The sequence below is a fragment of the Pollachius pollachius genome, assembly GCF_949987615.1.
Source record: "Pollachius pollachius genome assembly, chromosome: 2".
NCBI classification, from domain to species: domain Eukaryota; kingdom Metazoa; phylum Chordata; class Actinopteri; order Gadiformes; family Gadidae; genus Pollachius; species Pollachius pollachius.
This window is the reverse complement of record NC_136935.1, coordinates 18,514,070-18,536,636: the sequence shown is the minus strand read 5'-3', so window position 1 is coordinate 18,536,636 and position 22,567 is coordinate 18,514,070. Positions and strand designations below refer to the sequence as shown.

The following is a 22,567-nucleotide window of genomic DNA, read 5'->3' as shown; positions in this document are numbered from 1 at the left end:
GCTGGTATTGTGGCTGCAGGTTGGCCATCACATATCCAGGGTAATTGGTGGGTTGGTATCCCGGCGGTAGCCATCCAGGTGGCGGGGTCTCCTGATACACTGGTGCCATTGATTGGGTCATCAAAGACATCCTGGCCAGGGGTTCCTTGGTGTCTTTAGCTTTTTCATGCAGCTGGGACCTCTCCATGTGCTCCTTTATCTGCATTCTCACAAGTTGTTTCTTCTGTTCTTCAAAATCCTCTTTCTAGTCTAACCGCCTCTCTTCATCAAGATTGAAGTGGTGAACGAGGTGTTCTACATACTCCGCCCATGGTTTGGTGGACAGCGCTACCACTGTCCTCAGTCCCTCCTGGAGCCCGAGTGGCAATCGTTGTAGGATCGCCTGCTGAAATGACTCGGTCGTTAGCCTGCTAACGCGTGGGTTGCAGTCATTATTGTCCGACCACATCTTTTCGGCCCTCTCTATGTACGCAAAGATGGATTCTCCGGGATTGATGATCAGGCCGGAGATTCCCACTTTGCTTTTGTCGGCCAGGAAGAGTTCCCTGAGGGTCCTCCAGTAGAGGTTCCGGTATGTATTGAAGAAGGTTCTGTCAGGTAGTTCATCAGTTCGGGTCAATCTCTCCAGTTCAATAGCTTTTGTGGGGCTGTGCGCCCTGCCGATGATGGCTCGTAAATCTCCTAGGGCCAGGACATCTCCAGATGTCTCTGTCTCGAAATTCCTGATCCAGGCCGCTGCCCCCGCTGTGAGCAGTGGCAAGCGGTTGGCCAGAGCAGCCATGTCCCGGTGGCCCCATGGTGTATAGGTTTCTCTCCCCTCTGCGTCTGTCAGAAGAGGTACCATAAAGTTTGGCTGGGGGGAACGGGACCCGCTCTGGTTAGGCCGGGGGGTATTGGTGTTGTTCGGGCTCAGAAGGTCGAACAACATGGGGTTGGTCATTTCTTAGTCGGAGGACTCCAGCTCGGCCTGGTCTGGTGTTTTGGGGTGTTGGGGACTAGGATCTTTCGACCTGGTCCTCATGGCATGGGGACCCCTTTGGTGGGGGACTTTTTGTTGCGACCAGGGCCAGGTTGAGGGGCCGGCGATCGCCCTCTTCCCTGGCTTCCTTGGTGTCTGTCCTCCCTGTCTTCTCTGCATCCTTCCTGTTCCACATCTCTTTCTTCTTCCTCCATGGCCACTCCTCCATCTTCCCATTATTTTCTGTACTTCTCTTTTCTTTTAGCCCAAATCTTCTGTTGTTCAGTGGACAGTGGCTTGCCTAGTTGGGCGTTGGCTGCCAGGTAGCTGGCTACCGTAGCTCTCAGCTGGGCCGGGGTGTCTGGGTCGGGGCACGCCTCTGCTAGGCGAGGCTGCACGTTGAGTGTGTCCATTATGTCCAGAAGCACGTGTATTCTGGGGGCTGGGTGTGGGGAAAACCAGTGGTATTTCGCTTCTTGACCAGCAGGGGGTGTCGTTGAGGTGAAATCCATAGTAATTATTTTCTTGGCCAGCAGGGGGAGTCGCTGAGGTAGTTCTTGTGATAGTTCCCATTCTCGGCCAGCAGGGGGAGACGTTGAGGTAGAACTGATGGCAGTTACTCTTCCTGGCCAGCAGGGGGAGACTTTGAGGTAGAACTGGGGATAGTTCTCTTCTCAGCCAGCAGGAGGAGATGTTGAGATAGAACTGGGGATAGTTCTCTTCTCAGCCAGCAGGGGGAGATGTTGAGATAGAACTGGGGGTAGTTCTCTTCTCAGCCAGCAGGGAGAGAAGTTGAGATAGAACTGGGGATAGTTCTCTTCTCAGCCAGCAGGGGGAGACGTTGAGACAGAACTGGGGATAGTTCTCTTCTCAGTCAGCAGAGGAAGACGTTAGGTGGGACTTTAGCTACGGTGACTGCTAAGAACTCCAAATATGGTGGTGGGGAAACTACAAATTTATTAAATCCTAAAAGCTCCACAGAACCCTTATCTGTACTGCTGGAATATGTGGTATTTTATGGCATAGGGCCACCACTCACTTACAGTAGAACACACTCTCTATCTGTCTCCTCTGTGCTGTGTGTACATGTATGCATATTAGGGATGTGAAAAACTCAAATTTTTCATGGTTGAATAATCGGTGGGTGTTATGAACGAATAATTGATTAATATCTTAAACGCAAAAAAACGAACTTTAACAGTGAAAAATTGAATTTATTCTGTTATTAATCCTCATGAATTTATTATTAGATTATTAACATAACCATAATGCAGAACAGAAAAATAATTACACCCATATTAGAGTGGTGCGCGCATTTTGTATAACCAATAAGCTGTCCAAGCCATATCCAATTCTAGCTATAGCCTACCCGACATAAAAACGGCCAAATCCTACACTAAAAATAAAATACCATGGATATAGATTAAATGGACAACAGAACTCAATCAAGCGCTTTTTTCTCTGACACAAGTTGTAAAACTGCAAAGGCCTAATGGTCATCATCAACTCAAAACATGAAAAAGCATAGGCCTAAGATAGGCGCTAGTGCAAACAAATAAATAGCCTTTAGACCACATGCAGGAACGAAAATAATCGCCCAATAAAGGGGGATATCAATGAAATTACTTAGTAGCGGAAATTAATTTCCGTTGTCTGGTGGGGGCACAGGCTGTGGCCCATCTTCTTCCTCGGCGGATGGTGGTGATGGTGCTGTGCCAGCTTGAGCATTTTCTTCGAAATTTAAAAGGACAACAGCAATTCTGTCTTTGACGGCATCTTTCACCTGTCCGATGACGAGAAAGGAAGATAAGGAAGATATACATTTCTTTTTCATACATTTTTTTTTTTAATAGCCTATTTATATATAGGCCTAAAGGCTATATATTATTTATTTATTTTTATATATAGGCCTATTGTTGATCACAAAAAGCAGCCTTTGCTATAAGCTAAAGCTTGCATGGTAATCTTGTGGCATTTGGACTTTAATCAAGTTAGGCAAATCGTTTGATTTCTCCTACAGGAATAACATAGGCCCTATGCTAACCTAATATTGGGCCAACGTAGAAACATACAAACCTCTTCAGTAGTGAATTGCATGTGCTTGTGTCGCAGGTCCAGGTAAGAGGAAATGAGTGCTTCCCTCTGCGCTGTCTCTGTGTCCTCAGGGACCATACGCTTTCTCAATGACTCCGACACTGTGCGCTTGAACTCTGTCACCTTGAGTGGATCACCTGCAGATTGAAGCAGGTGCTTTGAGAGCAGTGTTGTGGTGACTTGATAAACCAGGGAGATGGACACATCTAATTCTCCCTAGAGTGCGGTTGTTGCCATCTTCAGCGATTTCAGCACCGGGATCAGCTATTCCATAATGTGCCAGCTCTCATCTGTTGGCTCTAGTGTGTGTGCATCTGAAAGTTTGGTGAACCTTCTGTCTGACAGTACTGCCGCAATGGCCCACCTCTGTTCATGGAGTCGTTTGAACATGTCACAGATCGAATTCCACCTGGTGCGGCAGTGCTGTATCAGACGATGCTGAGGCAGATTCTGCTGTTCTTGCTTGGTTCTCAGGGCCTGACTTTCCACAGTGCTGTGGTGGAAGTGTGATACGACTCTGCTGGCGGCTACAACAACACGGCTTACGGCATCGACTTTGAACCCATCATTTATTGCCAGCTGTAATGTGTGGGCAAAGCACAAGCTCGAGTCCCACCCCAGTAGTTGTGTGTTGGCTAGTAAGATGTTACTTGCATTATCGTGAACACACGCAGTGATTTTCCCCTCCAAGCCCCACTCTTCGACTGCTGTTCTCAGCCCCTTAGTTCGATTTTCTGCTATGTGTCTCTCTGGCATCAACCGTGTTTGTAAGACAGCGCTCTTCATTTCCCAATTTTCATCAATGAAATGACACGTTATTGTAGCATATAATTCCACTGCAAGGGACGTCCAGGCGTCCGTGGTTATAGCTACTCGGTCAGTTTTGGCTAAAGCATTGCGAACGGACTCTGAGCATTCAGCATGCATCTTTTCGAGACGTGAGGTGATGGTTCTTCGGCACGGAACCGTGTACTCTGGCTCTAAGTAGGCCTATGCCATTAATTCTCGGAAACCCCCTCCCCTCTACTGTACTAATAGGCAGCATATCTTTAGCCACCATGTTGGTAATTAGGGCAGAAGTTTTTTCGCTGCGGCTTCTGTCACACTTGTGAACGTGAATAAATGTTGCCATACTTGATTGGGTGGGTTCCCCATCTTCGTTTACTTTGACAGTTGGATGCAAATTGAGATGCGATAGCGTCGTTGACGTGGAGCATGGTAAGATAATTTAGTTCCACCTATCCCACACTGGACACAATAATCTTCTATTTTCTTGAAGTGTGCCCAGGCAGAGCTTTTGCGGGACTTCGACATTGTTAGCCTCCTATACAATAGGCCTACACTCTGTAAGCAAACAACGTAATATGCGCAATGCGCTGTGAATGACGTCAGACTCTCTCCCCGCTCCACACTCAGCAGCGTACCTGGTGTTGTTTGTTTGTGTTGTATGCATATATATTAATATTTATGCTTGTGTATTGTTTATATATTATATATATATTTTTCTGTACATGATTAATAATAATAAAAACTGATGATAGTGCTACAGAACCAACATTAGTTCTGTCCGTTAATTAAAAATATATATATTTAAAGGTCCCAATTTTAAAAATCGAACGAATAATCGAATATTCTGTCTCATCCCTTATAAATATATATATGTGTGTGTGTATGCATGTATGTATCTGTGTTGCTCACTAATATTGTTTAATATAGTGTAAGCTCAGATATTTGCTCTCTGTACTCCTCTCTCTCAGTCTCTCTGTCTTTATCCCTAAATTCTTCTTGAAACTAATGGAAGGGGCTATTTCTTGTTTTATGACCTATTTCCTGTGCAACCTAACCCCCTCTATCTCAGTCTGCACAGTACCATTTGTTTCTTGGAATATTAGAATGTTGGCCTTCTCTCTCAGACAAAGGGTAATTAAGACTCTTCACCAAGGAGGAAAAAATAGCAACCGAGCGCAAATACAAGCATGCATTAGTACATATTAGGGTTATTTACAAAAAAAATTATGATTCATGCAAGTTGGCTTTCCCCCCTGGGGTTAGAAGTATACATTGCATTCATACTCAATTAGTAAAGTTAACATCAAAACCGCTAGGAGTGTCTATTCCAAACCTAGGCCCCTTAGGGTTAGCAGTTTATTAAAACCAGCCCGGAATATGTTCTCCAGGCTTCAGCCCCTTGGGGTTAGCAGTATGTTCGTTAGACTAGAGAATGTCTTACTACCTCTAGGAATATGACTTCCAAACCAACCTCTTATCACAATTACAAATAACTTTACTGGCCCCCCCAGATTTTCTATACGCACAGTTGTAAAACCTGCGTCTGATTGTCCGTTCCTTATAAGTCGCAATTGTACTGGTCCCCCCAGATTTCGATACGCACAGTTGTTAAAACCTGCATCTGATTGTCCGTTCCTTTTAAGTTGGAATTGCACTGGGCCCCCCAGATTTTGATAGTTTTTAAAACCTGCGTCTGATTGTCCATTCCTTATAAATCTGAGCTACTGGTCCCCCCAGATTTCGATATGCAGTTTTAAAACAAGTGTCCTGAACAACATCATGTACACACCGAACTACTCCGGAATGATCGGCTGTGTCTACTGTACACTGGGTTGTCAGTGGATGCCTTTGAGGCTTTATCCGACGGCCTGAAAGAAGGATGCAGCATCTCTCAGCTACATCCCAAGGATCAACTGTTGATGACCCTGATGGAGCTCCGGCTGAACCTATTGCAGGACGACATTGCAGAGAGCTTCAGAGTGTCTCAGTCTGTGGTCAGTAGGATAATCTCTCAGTGGCTGGACTTCATGGAGGAGAAGATGAGGTGCTATGTTCCATGGCTGCCCAGGGAGACGATCCAGGCAACGATGCCACAGAGCTTCAAGGAAAATTATCCATTAACCGCATGCGTAATCGACTGTTCTGAGACCCCTCTTCAGAAGGCTCACAATCTGGACTCAAGAGGCGAGTCTTACAGTCATTACTATGGACATAATACAATCAATGTTTCTCATAGCTATTGCACCATGTGGTTTGATTATGTTCATCTCTCCAGCATATGGTGGGAGATGCAGTGACAAGTTCATCCCAGCCAACTCAGGGTTTCTGGAGTATCTGTGTCCAGGTGATGAGGTGATGGCTGACAAAGGATTTGTTATCCAAGATCGTCTGTTTTTTGAACGTAAAGTCAAGCTCGTCCTGCCAGCTTTCACCAGAAGAGGCCTTCCCTTGTCCGAAGAAGACACCACCAACATGAGGCGCATAGCCACGAGAGGGTCATACGCCGCCTGAAGAACTACAGAATAGTCTCTTAAACAGTGCCAATTAACCTTGCCCCAAAATTTGACAAGATTCTGAGAGTCTGCAGCTCTATGTAATCTTCGTGGGGACATTATACTGTACAAGAAGATGAGGAATAAGATGTTCAATCAGTTATAAGTTCAATCAGTTGTAATTGTTACATGGTTAAAATGTTGTTTCCTTTTTTTATATTGTTCAATTTTACAAATCTATACCAAACTTTAACTTATATCTGTATTTTTATACACAAACGTGATGTCTTTGTCAGAGAGGGTCAATAAAATAAACTTGACACATGAGGCATTTTCTAAATCCTTTAATGATTGAGTTAATGCTTTGACATAAAACTAAAAACTAATTGCATTAAAAACAATAGCCAATAATATGTACACATAGTAGTTAAAATATGTAGTAAAGTAGTTAAGTAGTATAAAGTAATCATTTGCATAACTGCATATAACGCTCACAGAGCAACAGGCGACCTTCATTATACTCGTCTGAAACAAAAGGAAGCATGTCTCTGAAATAGAATGCTCTTAGTCTTGGTGTGCTGGACTGACTGGGGTTGACTGTAGCTTTCAAAAAGAGATATACCTCCTTCTCGTTCTTGGAACGCAAAACATGACCAACCTTTCCACTATGTAAATATTGATACGCCTCAATGCTCTAGAAATTTTTCATGGCCGACCCATCAACGCCCACCGACAGCACTTAATAATTAAAAATATCCCCATATGACACCTGAGGCCACCGCTGCATGTCATCCACCCACTCGGTGGAGTTCATTGACTTCGGGTGGCGAAGTACAATCCCTCCATCCGAACTTTTGACATGTTTTTTTACGTTAGCCTCTCCATCTTAATTTGGGTATTTCAATGTAGCTATCTAGCTGTAGCTAGCCGACCGGACGTTTCAACACAAAGCGGAAGACAATAACATTTAAAAAGGGGCGTGGCGGAATAAGGTGAATACATTAATCAGAGGTGGAAAGAGTACAAAAATATTCTACTCAAGTAAAAGTATGATTACTTGGATGAAATTTTATTCAAGTAAAAGTACTGGTCAAAAAAATCTACTTAAGTAAAAGTTAAAAGTAGCTGATTTAAAATGGACTTAAAGTACAAGTTACTAGTTACTTTTAAACAGCGGGAGGGGCCGGGGGTCTCTTCTGTGTAGGGCATTATAGACAAGGGGGATATCAATCTCAAACTAGTTTTGTTTAATTAATGCAACATCTTTACAAATTAAAGTGTACAAATTAAACAAATGTCGCCACACATGAATGGATGTATTCTGTGTCATTATACTTTAGATAAGTTTTTAAAAAACACTTTGGAGCAAAGATTTAGCTCATAGCAACATAGCGTTCTATATCATTTTATTTGTGAGGACATTTTTCACAGATGTGCAACTGATGCATTAGTTAAAAATTTAGGTTTACGAATGCACAACTTTTGGGCATGTTCTCAGATTATGAAACACGGGTGTGTGAATGTGTTTTGCACCAACTGCGCTGCAATGATTGTAGCAAAAGGATTTGTGCACCTTTAACAAAGACTTGCGTACTCGTAGACCCTATTTTGTGTTTACAATGGTAGAAAAAATATTTACAACTTCAAATACACATTTGTGACTTTAGAGTACACATGCAAAATAAATATATACGACTTCAAATTTACTGTGACTTTAGTGTAGGCCTACGCATTCAAAATCTGCAGTTGCAGGTGCTAAAGACTTTTGCTACAATAATACCTTCATAGGTTACCCCGGTTTCCTGGCCCAACCAGGCTAATTCAATCTGGCTCCCCTAATAATCCTCCTGTACAATTGGCTGGCTCATTAATTCCCTCACTCTCCACCTCAAACTGGTGTGTGGTGAGCGTTCTGGCGCAGATTGGCTGCCGTGCATCACCCAAGTGGGTGCTACACACTGGTGGTGGTGAGTTAGGTCCCCCCCTTCACTGTAAGCGTCTTTGGGTCATTGAAAAGCGCCATATAAATATAATGAATTATTCTTATTAATTAAAAGTGCATATCCCCTCGGAATGAATAGATAATAGCTGAAATCCATGTATGTATTATTGTGCAGACATGATTATTGTTGCTTTCTAATACATATTAATGGGCTATAGGCTGATAAGCAATATAAAATATTATGACAATCTCCACATTTATATTACGGTATTTGAATTGCTGTTTGATAAGATATTCTAGCCCAAGCAGGCTATTTATGACCAGATGCTTCCAGATACTGTAAGTCACACATTAAACGACAGGGGGCTGTGTTAAGTCACACATTCAGTCAGACCACTGAAAAGCTTTCATCGCTACCTTTATTTCATTAAAAATGCCTTGTGCCCAAGTCAGTGTAAAGCGCTTGCTATATAATATTTGCATAATAAACATGTTATCACCTGTTCACACACCTTATTCGCTCTATATCCAGAAATGTAACATTCTTATATTTTGACCCATACTATTTTTATAATAATATGAATACAAAAAACAACTTAGAAATATATATTTTTTTAAATAGAAGAAAAAGTAAGTATCTTGGTGCCCACTGGTTGCTTTTATCCATAGGCAACATTTCAAATCTTCTTTGTTATAGGGAGCCACCGGCAAACACAGTTCCTTTATGTGTCTCTTGTAGGGTATCACTCCCTCTCTCTTTTACTACAATGCTCTTTTAATTTCGACAGGCTGTGGGACTTAACACTTAAACACTATTGTAGATCTCTTTTCAATGAATTTTCTCGCTGCTGCATTCTGGATGCACCCCTCTCTAAAGTGAGTTTGTACAGGCAGAACTTTGTCTTTACAACTTTCAATAACACCAGAGGACTTCATTTATAGGCCGTATTTTCAAGCCCTTCAGTCAGTTTTCTGGCTTGGTCTCAGTCCCTGTTTCTGTCTCTGTCCACATCTCTGTTACCCTCTTATATACAATGCCTGTGCTCTGCTTTTTTCACCTCACCCAGATGGCAATTATATTACGCCAAAATAAGGCAACACAAAATAAACATTCAAACATTAGCTACATTTATTTAATACAAGGTACGGATTTAAAACATCCAAGAAAGGGCACTCTGATACCAGGAAGGTGTGGTTGAGATATCCAGTGACAATGTATTCAGCCGCAGCCAGGGCACTTTTTAACCAGAACCCTCTAGAAAAATAAAACATTTCTGTCCGGCCAAAGTTAGCTATGGTGTTAAACACAACTCTTATACTTTTTGTGACCAGCTATTTACGCAGTAATATATCAGCATATATATTTCTGATTCATAAAAGACCAGAAAAAATACCACTTACGGTGTGATTCTTTAATAGAATTACAGATTTTGCAAATAATTTAAGTGTTTAACCATATACAAAAATGGTTAAATGAAAATCCTCTAGATCTTCAAATCTACGAGCCAGAAACAGTAGGGAAACAAAACCACTTAGCTCATATGGTGGCTGTTCAATATGTGCTCGATAAACCAGTCTCCACAACTCATTCTCTAACATTTCAGACATTTCAAAACAATTCAGTTCAGGTTCCACTTAGACAGTGATGATGATGACTGAATCAATAGCTGTCTTCTAGAAGTCTTTTCCCAAACCTTACACAGGACAGGCACACCCTTGACCTGCTGTTCAACACAGAACAATGACCTAGCATGTCCCCAACATCTTATGTCAATCACCCAAACGTGAGCACAGTGTCAACAAAAACATAAATGTGTAAAGCAGCATTTTGCAACCTTGCAATTGACACAAACTTATTCAACACACAAACTGTAAATTAGATGGTGCGTTGTAGTTAAAAAGCCCCGGGTCTCCAAACACCAGGTTGGACGCCTCGCTTGGTGGCAACAAAGCGAGGCTTGGGCACCTGGACAGGGTTGGGCTTCAGTGGGGGCAAGGAGGCGAGTATGCTGAGCTCCGGGGCGCTCTGAAACTGCTTGGCATACTGGAGCCCAGAGGTATACGACACTGGGGTGTAGGGCATGGGGTGGGCGTTGGGAACATAGTGTGGAATAGGTGCTGTATTGATATGTGGTAGACTGGGCAGGCCGGCGGGTTGGAACGGAGCTGGGGCGGGCCTTGGTGCGGGGACTGGAGCATACGCCGGGAACGCCGGGACGCCAGCAGCAGGTGCAGCGGAGTAGTTGAAGGCAGTCAGAGGGGCTGAGGTCGGAGCAAAGGTTGAAAAGGAGGCATGGGTTGGAGTTAGAGGTTTAGGAGGTGGTGAGATCATGTCGGAACGTGTGATACGCTCCCCTAGAGTGGTGGCTGAGCGGGGAGCGATAACCTTGGGTGTCAGAGAGGGTGCGGTCATTGGTGTTGGTGTGGAGAAGCGCTTGATTTCATACACGCGAGCAGTTTTCAGAGGGATCTGCCTTGGTTGGGTGAGCGAGCTCCCCACCAATGTGTTGGAATAACCAGCGTGTTGCTGCTGCTGCTGGGCCTGGTAGGAAGGCATGGCGGACAGATTAGCATTACTGCCTCCATAACTAAACATAGCAGGGTTGAGCTGGTAAGGCTGCCTTCTCATGAAATCCAATGCTTTTATTCCCTCTTTCTGCACGCCCATTCCCCCTCTAGCCGGGTTTTCAGGCTTAGCTGCATCTCTCTGAGGTCCAATGGGGACAGATGGAGCCAAGAGGGGATTGTAGCCAATGGGTGGTGGAGCTCTGATGTTGGGGGAATACTTCCATGGAGATGTGAGGGACGGATTCGGGGATAAGGCTTGAGATTGAGCATTATAGGTTACCTCCTGCTGGTAAGGAGTCTCAGGTGGGGTGTCCACCACGTACATGCCCATCCGGTTCTGCCTCCGGGCAAACAGCTGAGCCCCCTTGCCTTCAGCTTGAGGAATCTGGGGGGCTTCATGGATCACCCGAGGCTTGGGGGCCACCGGGGGGGGCATCCTGCCCTTACCAGAATCACTGTAGTCTTCCTCCACACCTTCGCTGTAAGCCTCCGGAGGCTGGCCATACCGATATCGGGCAGGTCTTTCGTCTAAGTTCTGAACCATGGACAGCAGGTGAGGATTAGGTGAGTTCTTCTTGACCTCTGGAACATTGAACATAGGCTTATGCTTTCCACCACGCCGACGAGCATCTAACAGAATGCCTGTGCGACCTGTTGACCCAGGGACAGGAGTAGGAGCCACAGCGTCTTGCTGATAGACAACAGACACTGGAGCTGAAGGGGCTAGGGAGACTTGGACGGGCGGGGTCTGGACCATTGGCACCTGAACTGGAGGGATTGGCACAACTGGGTTAGGAGCAGCTGCTACAGAAGCTTGGAGCAAAGGCCCAGCATCACATGCAGCGACAGGTGCATATGAAACTGGTTTGTGCATTGATACAGGAGGCATTGGCGGGGAAGCCACACATGTATATGGAGCCTGGGAAGCACTTGTCATTGGTTGTGGGGCCTGCATGAGCTGTACCTGATAAGGAGGAGGTTGAGGGATTTGATTGTGAAAGGCCATTGGGGTTGAGGGGAAAGGACCACCGGGTACAGACTGACTGAAAGGCGGTGAGAACATTAATGGTGGACCAATCGGCTGTGAAGGTGGCATAGCTGCCAATGCAACATTATTGTATGGCTCAGAGGAAGTGGAGAATGGTGTCGATGCAATCATCGCTGAGGCAGGACGCTGGGGCTTCTTTGCTACAGATGGACGGAACACAACAGGGGCTGTGGCAGACCTGCTGGTTATGAAACCCGGGGCAAAGGGACGGGCGGTTCGGTTGAGAACATTACTAGACGAAATGTCCGGTATCGGTGACTCGGAGGGGGTTGCAGATGTAGGTGGCATGACCATGCTGGCTGTGCCCACTCCAGTGTAACTTATATTGCTATTAGCTTGGTTACCTAACACAGCGACTGGGGCTTGGGCCATCATAGGTTGAGCATCATCTTGTAAGATTTGTGTCTTTTGTGGAGACGGGAGAACTGCTTGTGCCTGTGGTTCTGCGTGAGGTTGCCACTGGTCGCGCCCCTGGCTTGGAGGCTGTGCGGGCATCTTAGGCTGTGCAGCCTCCGTTTTCTTGGCGTGTTCAGCAGCTCTTCTCCTTTGCTGCTCAAACAGCTGGGCTCCTTTGCCCGTGGTGTCACTCAACCCTGGACTGGGAGCATCTCCAGACATTTCTCCACTACCCCCAGTACTCGCTGCTGCCCTTTTATCCAGCTTATCCAGGCAGTCACTGTCCCAGGTTGGATCAGGTGCAGCCGAGAAGCCTTCTTCATCAAACTCTGACTCACTTCCTTGAAATACACCATCCTCTTCCTGGGACTCCTGGCACATGTCCTCGTCCACACTACCGAAGCTGGTTAAAGTGTACTTCTTGGACCGCTGACGTCTCTTTTTGAACATCAGCACACCCTTGGAGTGAGGGTTAGGAGCATCCGTCAGCAGAGATGCAATCGTTCGGCACTTGGTCTTGGCCTCCTTTACATGTTTGTCCTGTGCAGTGTCCCCCCGGTTCAGCTCTGGGGAAGGGCAAGTGTCACAGAGGTTAGGAGCATAGACAAGATTACGTTGGTGAGTTTGTTGCCATCTGATGGTTTTGGAATGATTTAAAAAGGATGGAACAATTAAAAAATTAAAAACCTCATTATTCATTATTAATTTATTATTCATTGGTTCATCACAAATGTAGGATCTTAAGGCCTTTGAGCCCTAGTTTAATCCATAACTTGTCTTGTGATGCAATGAAACTTTTGCATTTGGATGGACACCGATCAGGCTGGGAGGTAATTCAATACAAGCTTACAAACATGACTACGGTTGTAAAAATTTGAATGGCATCAAACGGTATCATTTAACCTTTAGATCAAACTCTGACTATGACTTCAGGTATATTGATGTTAACCAGAAAGTCCTCAATAGGCTTCCCCTTTTCACATAGGAGCACCTCCAGAAGAAAATTCAGGTCAAGCCTTACAGCTTCTCACATTAGCTTGGGTAAAGGAACATTTACACGTTAGCAGCACTACGAACACCACAAAACTCAACTGAAAGTTTGCGAACTGTCAGAAGATCCAGTGACAAAGTATTTTAAAGGTGAGCTACAGTGAAATTATTTTTAGATCAGATGAGAAATTTATATCTTCTCTCTCAGCATCCCTGATTTGGACTTCAGAATCCTTCAAGTTGACCCAGTGAAAGAGTTTATGGATATTTTTGGTCATTTTATTGAAGTTCTTAAAACAGCCTACAGTCTACTTTTAAATCTACCAGCCCAGCAAATTTCCATACTTTATGAGTAAAGCCTTGGCGTTCACACAAGGAAACACAATGCATTGCAACGTGATTGCCCTGCATGCCCATGCCCCAACTACTACAATAGGATTTCTTTATTATTATTCTATATTTATAATTCTCAATCGCCTGATGAGCAGTAGGCCTTCATAGTTGTGATACATGTCCCGTCGCCATGCGACTACCATGAAGGGTGTAGGGGTGAGGGCTAGCTAGGGAAGTATTCCCCCATTGCTACTTGACACCAGCTAGCAGCTGCAGATGCTTTTCCAAGCTCCTGGGCTGAGCTAGGAGGTTATCGGATTGCTGAACTGGGGGAGTAAATATAGAAGCATGTACCAGCCCCTCTCACTTTAAGAGAGGAAGCTTGGACTTGAACACAGTCACATCAGGCTCAATGTGTCTTCCTCTGCATTAATGAATGATTCAATAATTCAATTGAACAATAATTGAAGTAGCCCCTGTATTGATTGTTTGTTGTTGCAATCCATTTTATAAATGAATAGATACATTCAATCAAATTCATTCATCAGACAGTCCTTGACAATATCAAATAGCCAAGTCAGTCAGTCAGTCACTCAGTGATGAGATCCACACACCAACAAATGACTTAATCAGTCATAACCACACTGACTGGACACCGATTTGCCTTTCTTACTAACATCAGCTGTACTCACTAGCTTGCTTGGCCTTCTCCACGTAGGTAGTGCTTAGCGTTTCATCCACGGGCGTGTCGATGGGCCCGACCATGGGCACCAGTTGACTACGGGAGCCCAGCATCATGGCCTCCTTGGCTCTCTCGGGGGACACCAAGGGCACGTTGGACGGCTCCAGGAAGCCGCTGTCCTCCTCCAGGCCCCCATCCCGGGGCCCCTGGTCGTCAGCCGAGGAGATGATGGAGGAGGTCTCGGTGGACGTCTGAGACGACCAAAGCCCCGGGGCCGGAGGCTGGTAGATCACCTCCCTCCGAGCCACTCCCGGCAGAGCTTCTCGACCGTCCACGACCGTCCCCCTCATCCCCTCCCCTCCGAAGCCCACGCATCCGTCCAGGGGGCCGGAAAACACGCGGGCGTCCGGGGCACTGTCGTAGCCGCTCATCTCGGACGTCTCCCCGCCCTCTGGGGAGGACCGCCCCCCCAGCTTCCCCGGGTTGGCGGCGTTGGGGCTCCGGCGTTTCTGGCGCCGCTGCCGGCCGTAGGCCATCACGTCCGCGTCGCTGTCCGTCTCGCCGTAGTAGGCCTCGCTGCCGGGGGGCGAGGTGAGGCCGCTGGTCAGGGACGACTGGCTGCGGTGGATCTCTCTGACGGGCGGGTGCTGGCTGTGGGTGGGGGACATGGCCCTCAGAGCGGCGCGGTACTCCTTGTCGATGCGGGGCGAGGGAGCACGCGTCAGCAGCACGACGGACTGGAAGCCAGCAGGCGCCCTGCGTGAAGAGGTCCAGTAGGTGAATAAGTAAAAACATAATACGCATAATAGCAGCACTACATATCATCCATTAAACATGGTTGACCTTTTGACCCGGATGTGGAGCAGTCCTGGAGAGCTGTCGATGAGGTTCATGGCCTGGCCGTGAGACAGGCTTCCACATGCCTGCTCATTGATGGAGACCAGTTCATCCCCCTCTCTCAGACCGGCCCTGCACGCCTTGCTGCGCTTCCGTACCTGTTCCAGCAGGGGGATACAACACACACACGCACGCACGCACACAAACCCACACACACGCACATGTCTGAAGATTGTCATTTATAAATTACATTTCTGAATTGCAGCATTAGACTATTGAATTGTACCATACTCTTTTTGGATCTTGACATTTTACCCTTAAACATTCTTATATTTTTCAAGATGGATAAATGTCACTCCTATCATTTCAATTTTTTCTTCATAGAGTCGGCAACAAGCCATCTGATATTGGTCCTGCTGTGTTAGTTCCTGCTAGACACACGCCAGGTCTTGTTTAGACCACTCAATGCCCACTGTGTAGTCACATACCACATACATTGCAACTCAAGTGGGGGCTAATGTTTTATCTGCAAAGCTTTCCACTCAGAAGAGATGGCAAACTGTGGCGGGATGCCCACTTCTAAACAGGCTCATGTCCGTTATTTTGTTTATTTTGCCAAGGTCAATGCAAATATAAACTCTGGCACTGTTGTTGAACAGAAATATAACATGGATACTATATATATATATATATATGCATGTAAGACATTACAAGAGGTTAGGATGAAAAGGTTTCCTAAGGTCACTCTAAAAACAAGTGTGGTTTACATGTAATGAACTCCCAGCAGGTCCCTCTTGTTCCTTGTTAGCCACAACACTCTTGTTGTGGCTAACACCTGCTTCTAGTGTGGCATGTCAATTAGTCATTCAGTCAGTCACCTTGTGGTTGTAGAGTCAAGTGTGTGTGTGTGTGTGTGTGTGTGTGTGTGTGTGTGTGTGTGTGTGTGTGTGTGTGTGTGTGTGTGTGTGTGTGTGTGTGTGTGTGTGTGTGTGTGTTCACGTGCATAAAATGACACCTGCTTATAAAGTGACGGTCCGCATCAACAAAGTCATTGGACACGCATGGCGGACATTTGAATAAAGCAACAATTACAACCACATCCACCTGTTTGTAAACTTCTGATCCCCTACAGGATTGGGCCTACTCTATATTCTCTATGGTGAAGGACAAGCACGGGTTCCAGAGACGTCAAGGATGTGATCTTGTCTGTTATTATTATGACAATCCCAAACCGTCCTCCATGTTGCATTGCATTATAAAGGCTTAGATTTATTACTAGCATGCTAAAAGTTGCACTGCACGGTTTTCTCAATTTAAATTATGTCAGCACAGTTTACATATTACAAAATCTAAATGAATGAATAACAGACTTCAAACCTTTGAAATGCCTTTCAAGCTATCGCAGCATTCATAAAGAGGATTTGTATATCTAGCTATGTGCTAAATCAGGGTATTGTGATCATTCTGGGGTCCAGGGCATAAACCCACACCTCAACTAACCCTGTAACACACTGCCTCTCCTCTGAGGATAGAGGCTTAGAGGAAGAGCAGTTTGTGCTTACTCAACAGTCTGTCTGTCTGTCTCTCTATCTGTCAGTCCGTCTTTTCACACATACACCCACAAACACACATATACTGTACATAAATTAAAACAAATTTTTAAATACCCAAAAGACTCTGCCCATGCAAATACACTTGCTTTCGTGGGGTTTATACAATGCAGATTTAAGTGCCAACAAATCAACATTTACTGATTGAGATTGAACAGACAATGCCATTGCTTGCCATGGATCACCATTCAAACACTGTTTGATGAACCTCATCTGACGTAATGGAAACGATTTTACTGTGCCAACAGTCTGAGCCATTAGTGTCGAAGAGCATACCTTCCCCATTAAGACAGGCTGGGATCCTGTAACATAAATAGTGTCCCTAGTTGATACTATGCAATCAGCCTATTTGGGTTTTAGCAATATTGAATTGAATAAAAGGATATATTACCCTGATCTTTGGCTAACTGGTCAACTCATATGGTTAAGAAATCTGTTTCAGTATTTCATGTAATATATATTTCACACGCTGTTCCTATCCTACATATTATAAAACACTAACAAAAGATTCAAGCTGTACAAAAGTATAACCTTTATTAGTCATGTTTACTGCCAAATTCCAAGCACCATTGAAGAAAAAAAGGTTACAGATGGTACATGTCATATATTTGGTAGAAGAACAACCCCAACAAAACTAAACTGCATTGATCCGAGAACATCTGACAAAGGTCAAATTTGAATATCATGGTCCCTGAGGGAGTGTGTGTATTTGGCCTGAAATGAATTAGAGTCTCTTGACAACATGAATGTACAACAAAACCTTGACCGAAAATGGTTCAGGGGTGTTAGCTCACCCCAAAGTTCAAAGTTAACATAGTTCATAATCATGTGCGCACCGGTTATAGACCACAACAGAGTCTCACAACATTCTGGACCCCAAACCAAACAACTCAAGCCCCAATACTCAATTGATCCAAACTACGCCATAGGCTCACTTCCTCTGCAACATTTCTATCAGTTGTTCCCATTAACACCTGATAGATTGTTCCCCATGTGTCACCATCACATGATTTCTTTTTTCCAGATTGACCTCATGACTACGGATCTACAATGTAGAACTCCAGTGGGCCAGGACCGCCTCAGCTCCCACCTGCTCAGAGTCGGCTGCTCGCTCACCTTGGCTACCTGGAGGGGCTTCTGCTGCTCCAGCCCTCCCTGCAGTCGAAAGCCCCATGGTCCACCCCCGGACAAGACTATCACCATCTCTTCGGCCACCATCATCCTCCTCGCCAAGTTGCCGATGTACTTTGATGTTGTGGTCCTTGGGTTGTTCTTTCTTTGTAACAATCCACTCCTCACTTCAGTGAAAAAGTTGTGTCAGACAGGAGGAGAGGACGAGAGGAGGGGGCCATTCAGTGCTATGGCCCCATGGTCCGCGCCCAGGGCCCCCACAGTCAGCTCTGAGTCCTTCAGCGTCACTGGACTGGTGCAGCGGCAGACTGGTTCCTCTCAACAACAGCACACACACACACACACACACACACACACACACACACACACACACACACACACACACACACACACACACACGCACCTACCCCGAGGGTGGGCCGACCATGATAGTTGAGGGAGAGACACACACACACACAGAGGCAGAGAGAGAGGGAGGCAGAGAGAGCGAGAGAGAGAGAGAGAGAGAGAGAGACACAAACACACACACACACACACACACAGAGTGATTGGAGGTGCTCTAGGTCAGCTTATACTCAGGAATGCAGGCCCAGAGTGAGACAGGGGGAGGGCCTAATGGAGAACACTTGCCCTGTCACTCAGGCCTGGGAGCCCAGTGGCTCGTTGATGGCCCTTCCAAAAATAGGACCTCGCCGTTGGCCAATGTGCTGCTACTGCTCATCTTTTAGATTGGGCTGCACCATGATCTTGAGCATCCATTTTGGAGACCCTGTTTCACCTGATCTCTGTTCACCGCTCATGTTGGTGACCTCAAGTAGTCACCCCCAGAATGCCTTTAGGCTGACGGAATGAGCAAATGGGCTGCTGTATCATCTGTCTGTCTGTCCCTCTGTCAATTCATATGATGGCAATACTTTATTTATTACAACAGTACTATGCTATATTGTTTTAGTATTGTGGCGATCCCGGCCATGGTCGCCAAGTCCGATGCCACAAAGGAACCTGGGAGGTTTGGCAAGCGGCACTGCCACTAAGGTTGTCGTGGGTGTGGGGTATTTGGTGTGTGTTTCGTGTCTGTGTGTGTGGCTAAAATAAAGGCAGCTCTCGGGGTCATGCGGTGTATGGGAGATGAGAGTTGTGAACTACTTGAACCTGGTATCCCGTCTGGTCTTTCCCGCGCTGCTCACCACAGTTCAGTTTTTATTTAAATACAACTTTGTTCTGTACGTCTGCATTGAAAACACAAGTCAAATTTCTAAGAGCAGTGAAGACAAGCAGTGAGACTGGATGGGCAGTGAAGCCCAGCCAGTCAAGCCTGATCAACACAATTTCACAACCTCATAGGCCTATACCTCAGTTTTATTTATGTTTATTTATTCATTGTTTATTTTACTTCCTTTCTTCATCCAAAATAACATAAAATGTGCCTCTGTCAAATAAATAGCTGTTATGGCTGGGCTTTTGGTCAGGAATATTTTAATGCTTCGATGAAGACTCAAGTATCAGACCCGCTGGCTGACTAAGGTAGTCCTACTGCGGTCCATCTGTTTTGCTGTCTCCAGTCCATGCAGTCTCAGGTGTTCTGTTAGTAAGCTATCCAGTTCAAACAAAGGGGTGGTTCATCATTTAAGTAATTAAAAACTGAAAATGGGAGTCTAAAAGTATCTTTGAACCTCAACAGAGGTGTCAGACCAGCTGCTCAGAGCAACTTGACTTCCTCTGTGGCTCTTCAGTAATTTTATAGTATTTATTTCCATGGGAGATGGGAGGGATAACATTCAAAGCAACACTGCTGCTGTTAAGGTTACCACTGATGGTTGCCCACCCTTCTCTGCTTCGCAGCTGTCCTCATTGCTCACACTAGAGAGTAAGATCATCCAGGGACCAAACAAAAACACACTGAAAGTGAACCTATTTTTTTGAGGGTTATTTTAGATCCAAGCCAACACTATTATTAATAACTGTGCCTACAGCGCTCTCTGGTGAGCTGTTTTTATATCTATTTCCATTTTACCTCAACTTTTCCTTAACTGTAAGTGTGTTGCTATTTGCTCAATTAATAAGAAAACGTTTTTTCTTCATCAAAAGCATTGTCTACAAAAAATATATATTATATATATATATATATATATATATATATATATATATATATATATATATATATATTTAAAATAATTAATACAGAAATAAATAAATAAATACATAAATAGGTTTTCATGAAAATATAATCTGTTGCCTTGTTTTGGGTTAAGACAAATTTTGGCTTCAATATTTTGTGCAAACACCCCAAAATTTTTGGTTTAAGATATCTATGTGACTTTTATTTTAGGGTGACAATAAGGAAGAGGGAATAAACAGACATACATTCGCAGAAAACTACGATCACAGTAAAGCTTTCACAAACCTAGACCATTTAGAATCAAATAAGGAACTATGACATTGCCGTTTTAAACCCACGTTGCCATGGTGCAATCACTGGGACAACTTGAAAATAAACAGGATGTTCAGGAGGACACAATTTATCACAAAGACTTTCTCTCCCAACGCTTTTGTTGAGGCATTGTAACATCATTAGTTATTTTATATTTTATGATTTTCTTTGATGTCATCTTTTATTCCTTGGCGTGTCACTGTATGGCACATTTTCGAGTAGAAGGCTCTCTCTTGGTCTAAGTACTGTTGAAAAAAAGAAAGAATATTAATACTTTTATCATTTATCTTTGTAAAACAAAGTGGAATAAAATCAGGGTACCCACATATCCTATCTTCTGCCACATGTTCAGCTTGAATGACTGCTTTGCGGAGAACAGTTTCCACAGATGAACCCATGTTAATCATCTGTAAATAAGAAAATGCTATGAGTACACATGTTCTATTGTTTTCATATTGCCCTAATTAAAAAGAACAAAGGTAGAATATTTTTCTCCTTTACCAGATAAACAAAACTCTTCTTCATAACATACAAAAACATTTTACAAATATGTGGGCAATCAACGAGTCTTCATTGTATCAGGATTTGGTGGATTCTTTAAAGCCGCAATGTGTGAAATTGAGCCACTCCATGTGAGAAGGTGGGAGACCTCCAGAATTAAAGTAACGTAAAAATAATGCTGTGTCCCCTGGCTGTGCCGCTTTGTGGTGTGCACTGGCGTAGCTTCGGCTGGCTGGGTGGCGTAATGGGCGAAAGGGTATTGGGAGGATTCATTTGTAGAATATATCCATTTTAGTTAGAGATTTTATTGATAACATTAGCTATGTCACTATCGATGAGCATTGACTACAGATATGTCCAGTTCAATTAAAGCTAGGAAGTAGTAGACATGCAACACATTGTTACTTTAAGCAAGGCAGGGGAAGTAAGCATCATTGTGAAACAGCTTTACAGACCAAAACACCACCTGCCATTTGTAGATATATGTGGATGCTTTTTGATCACATTATGGAAGATCCAGAAATTCCTGTTTAGGATCAATAAAGCGTTTTCTTATCTTAGGTTGAAACTACATTTTTTTTCTTTCAGGCTTTGAAGGGAGACAGCCGGGTGTTTTACCTTATTAATGTTTTCTTCTGAAGCCTCATTTTTGTTTTTCTGGAACTCCTCGTTAATCTTTAACCTTGCAGCTGTAACATTTTTAAAATGAGTCAAAATAATGAATGGTGAATTAAGGGGAATATTAAGAAAGAATGGTCCAAATTGATCCAAGGTAGAATGCATAATAGAATTTGAATTTTCCGGATTCTGAACTTTCAAGGTTTGTCCATGAGCCACATTAGTGACGTAGTGAGTGTCCATAACTCGTCGGCTTGTTACTTCATTTAACTGTGTTGAAACAATTATAAAATCCAAAAAGAAGATTTTGTCAAATAAATATAGAATACAGGCAAGGGGTATCTATCAATTACATGTAGGCATTACAAATTAAAGCAGTTGTGATTAACACCTTCCAGAAGTGCAGAAAAGAAAAGTTGATTTCAATGATTGTTTCAACCCGTTAACCCAAGGTCATGCATACAAATCAACGGTTTTGATTGGATCCAGTCGTGACGTCACGTTAGAAATTATATTTAAGAGCAGTAATAATATCAGTGGACATCGCAAGATGGGCCTACATGTATACCTGTCAATGCTGTGTTATCATCTTTGAACACAGCGAGCCTTGTTCTGTGCAACGCTTTGAACACGCTGAGGACCTAAACGTGGACGGATACATGACGGAATTTTAATTATAGTCAGTGCTTTTGTACTGCAAATGGTCAACTTTAGTGAAGGACATTGAAATAAGCCAGATGACATTTTTACGTTATGCTGTTAGAAAGCAGGGTATATGTTTTGACCAAACAAAATCGTTTTAAGGTCACACGCCCATGCAAAATATGGTCAGCAGAAAATCGTGTAGCTAAACCAAATTATAATAAATGTGAGAGTTTCTTAACTCACCTTCAGACGGGTACCCATGTTTACTTATTTAGATCACTTCCGTGTTGGAAATCGAAACTACAGAACAGCCAATCACTGAACACGGCTGAAAAGACTCCCATGTATCAACCAATAGCAGTCCTCCGACTTAATGTCACTTGTCTAGCGGGCTCCTCCTTGGACCAAAATAAGTGAGCAGTAGTGACATTTAAGTATTGAATTCTGTCAAAATCTTTCCAATTGGATGACGCTATTCAATATTTATATATTGTCTTAAACC

The 22,567-nt window shown here is 44.2% G+C and overlaps 2 protein-coding genes across 2 annotated transcripts; both read right to left on the bottom strand.

Annotated features, from left to right (window-relative positions):
- Positions 1-10,169: 10,169 nt before the first annotated feature.
- On the bottom strand, positions 10,170-17,989 carry synpo2la (synaptopodin 2-like a; the record flags this gene model as incomplete). The annotated part of the gene is made up of 4 exons (XM_079730546.1): positions 17,856-17,989; positions 15,136-15,287; positions 14,303-15,048; positions 10,170-12,853 (listed from the first exon to the last, which is right to left on the bottom strand). The coding sequence occupies exons 1-4, from the start codon at positions 17,958-17,960 to the stop codon at positions 10,170-10,172; spliced, it is 3,687 nt and encodes a 1,228-aa protein (XP_079586672.1). The 5' UTR covers positions 17,961-17,989.
- A 2,182-nt stretch (positions 17,990-20,171) lies between these two features.
- Positions 20,172-22,350, bottom strand: lyrm7 (LYR motif containing 7). The gene is made up of 5 exons (XM_079730556.1): positions 22,309-22,350; positions 21,989-22,061; positions 21,421-21,491; positions 20,627-20,708; positions 20,172-20,546 (listed from the first exon to the last, which is right to left on the bottom strand). The coding sequence occupies exons 1-5, from the start codon at positions 22,324-22,326 to the stop codon at positions 20,476-20,478; spliced, it is 315 nt and encodes a 104-aa protein (XP_079586682.1). The 5' UTR covers positions 22,327-22,350; the 3' UTR covers positions 20,172-20,475.
- Between the last annotated feature and the right edge of the window lie 217 nt (positions 22,351-22,567).

Coding starts and splice junctions, on each gene's coding strand:
- lyrm7 (XM_079730556.1), bottom strand. Junction 20,709..21,420: donor CAGAAGAAAACATTAATAAG/GTAAAACACCCG, acceptor TCTTATTTACAG/ATGATTAACATGGGTTCATC. Junction 20,547..20,626: donor TGTGGCAGAAGATAGGATAT/GTGGGTACCCTG, acceptor TTTTTTCAACAG/TACTTAGACCAAGAGAGAGC.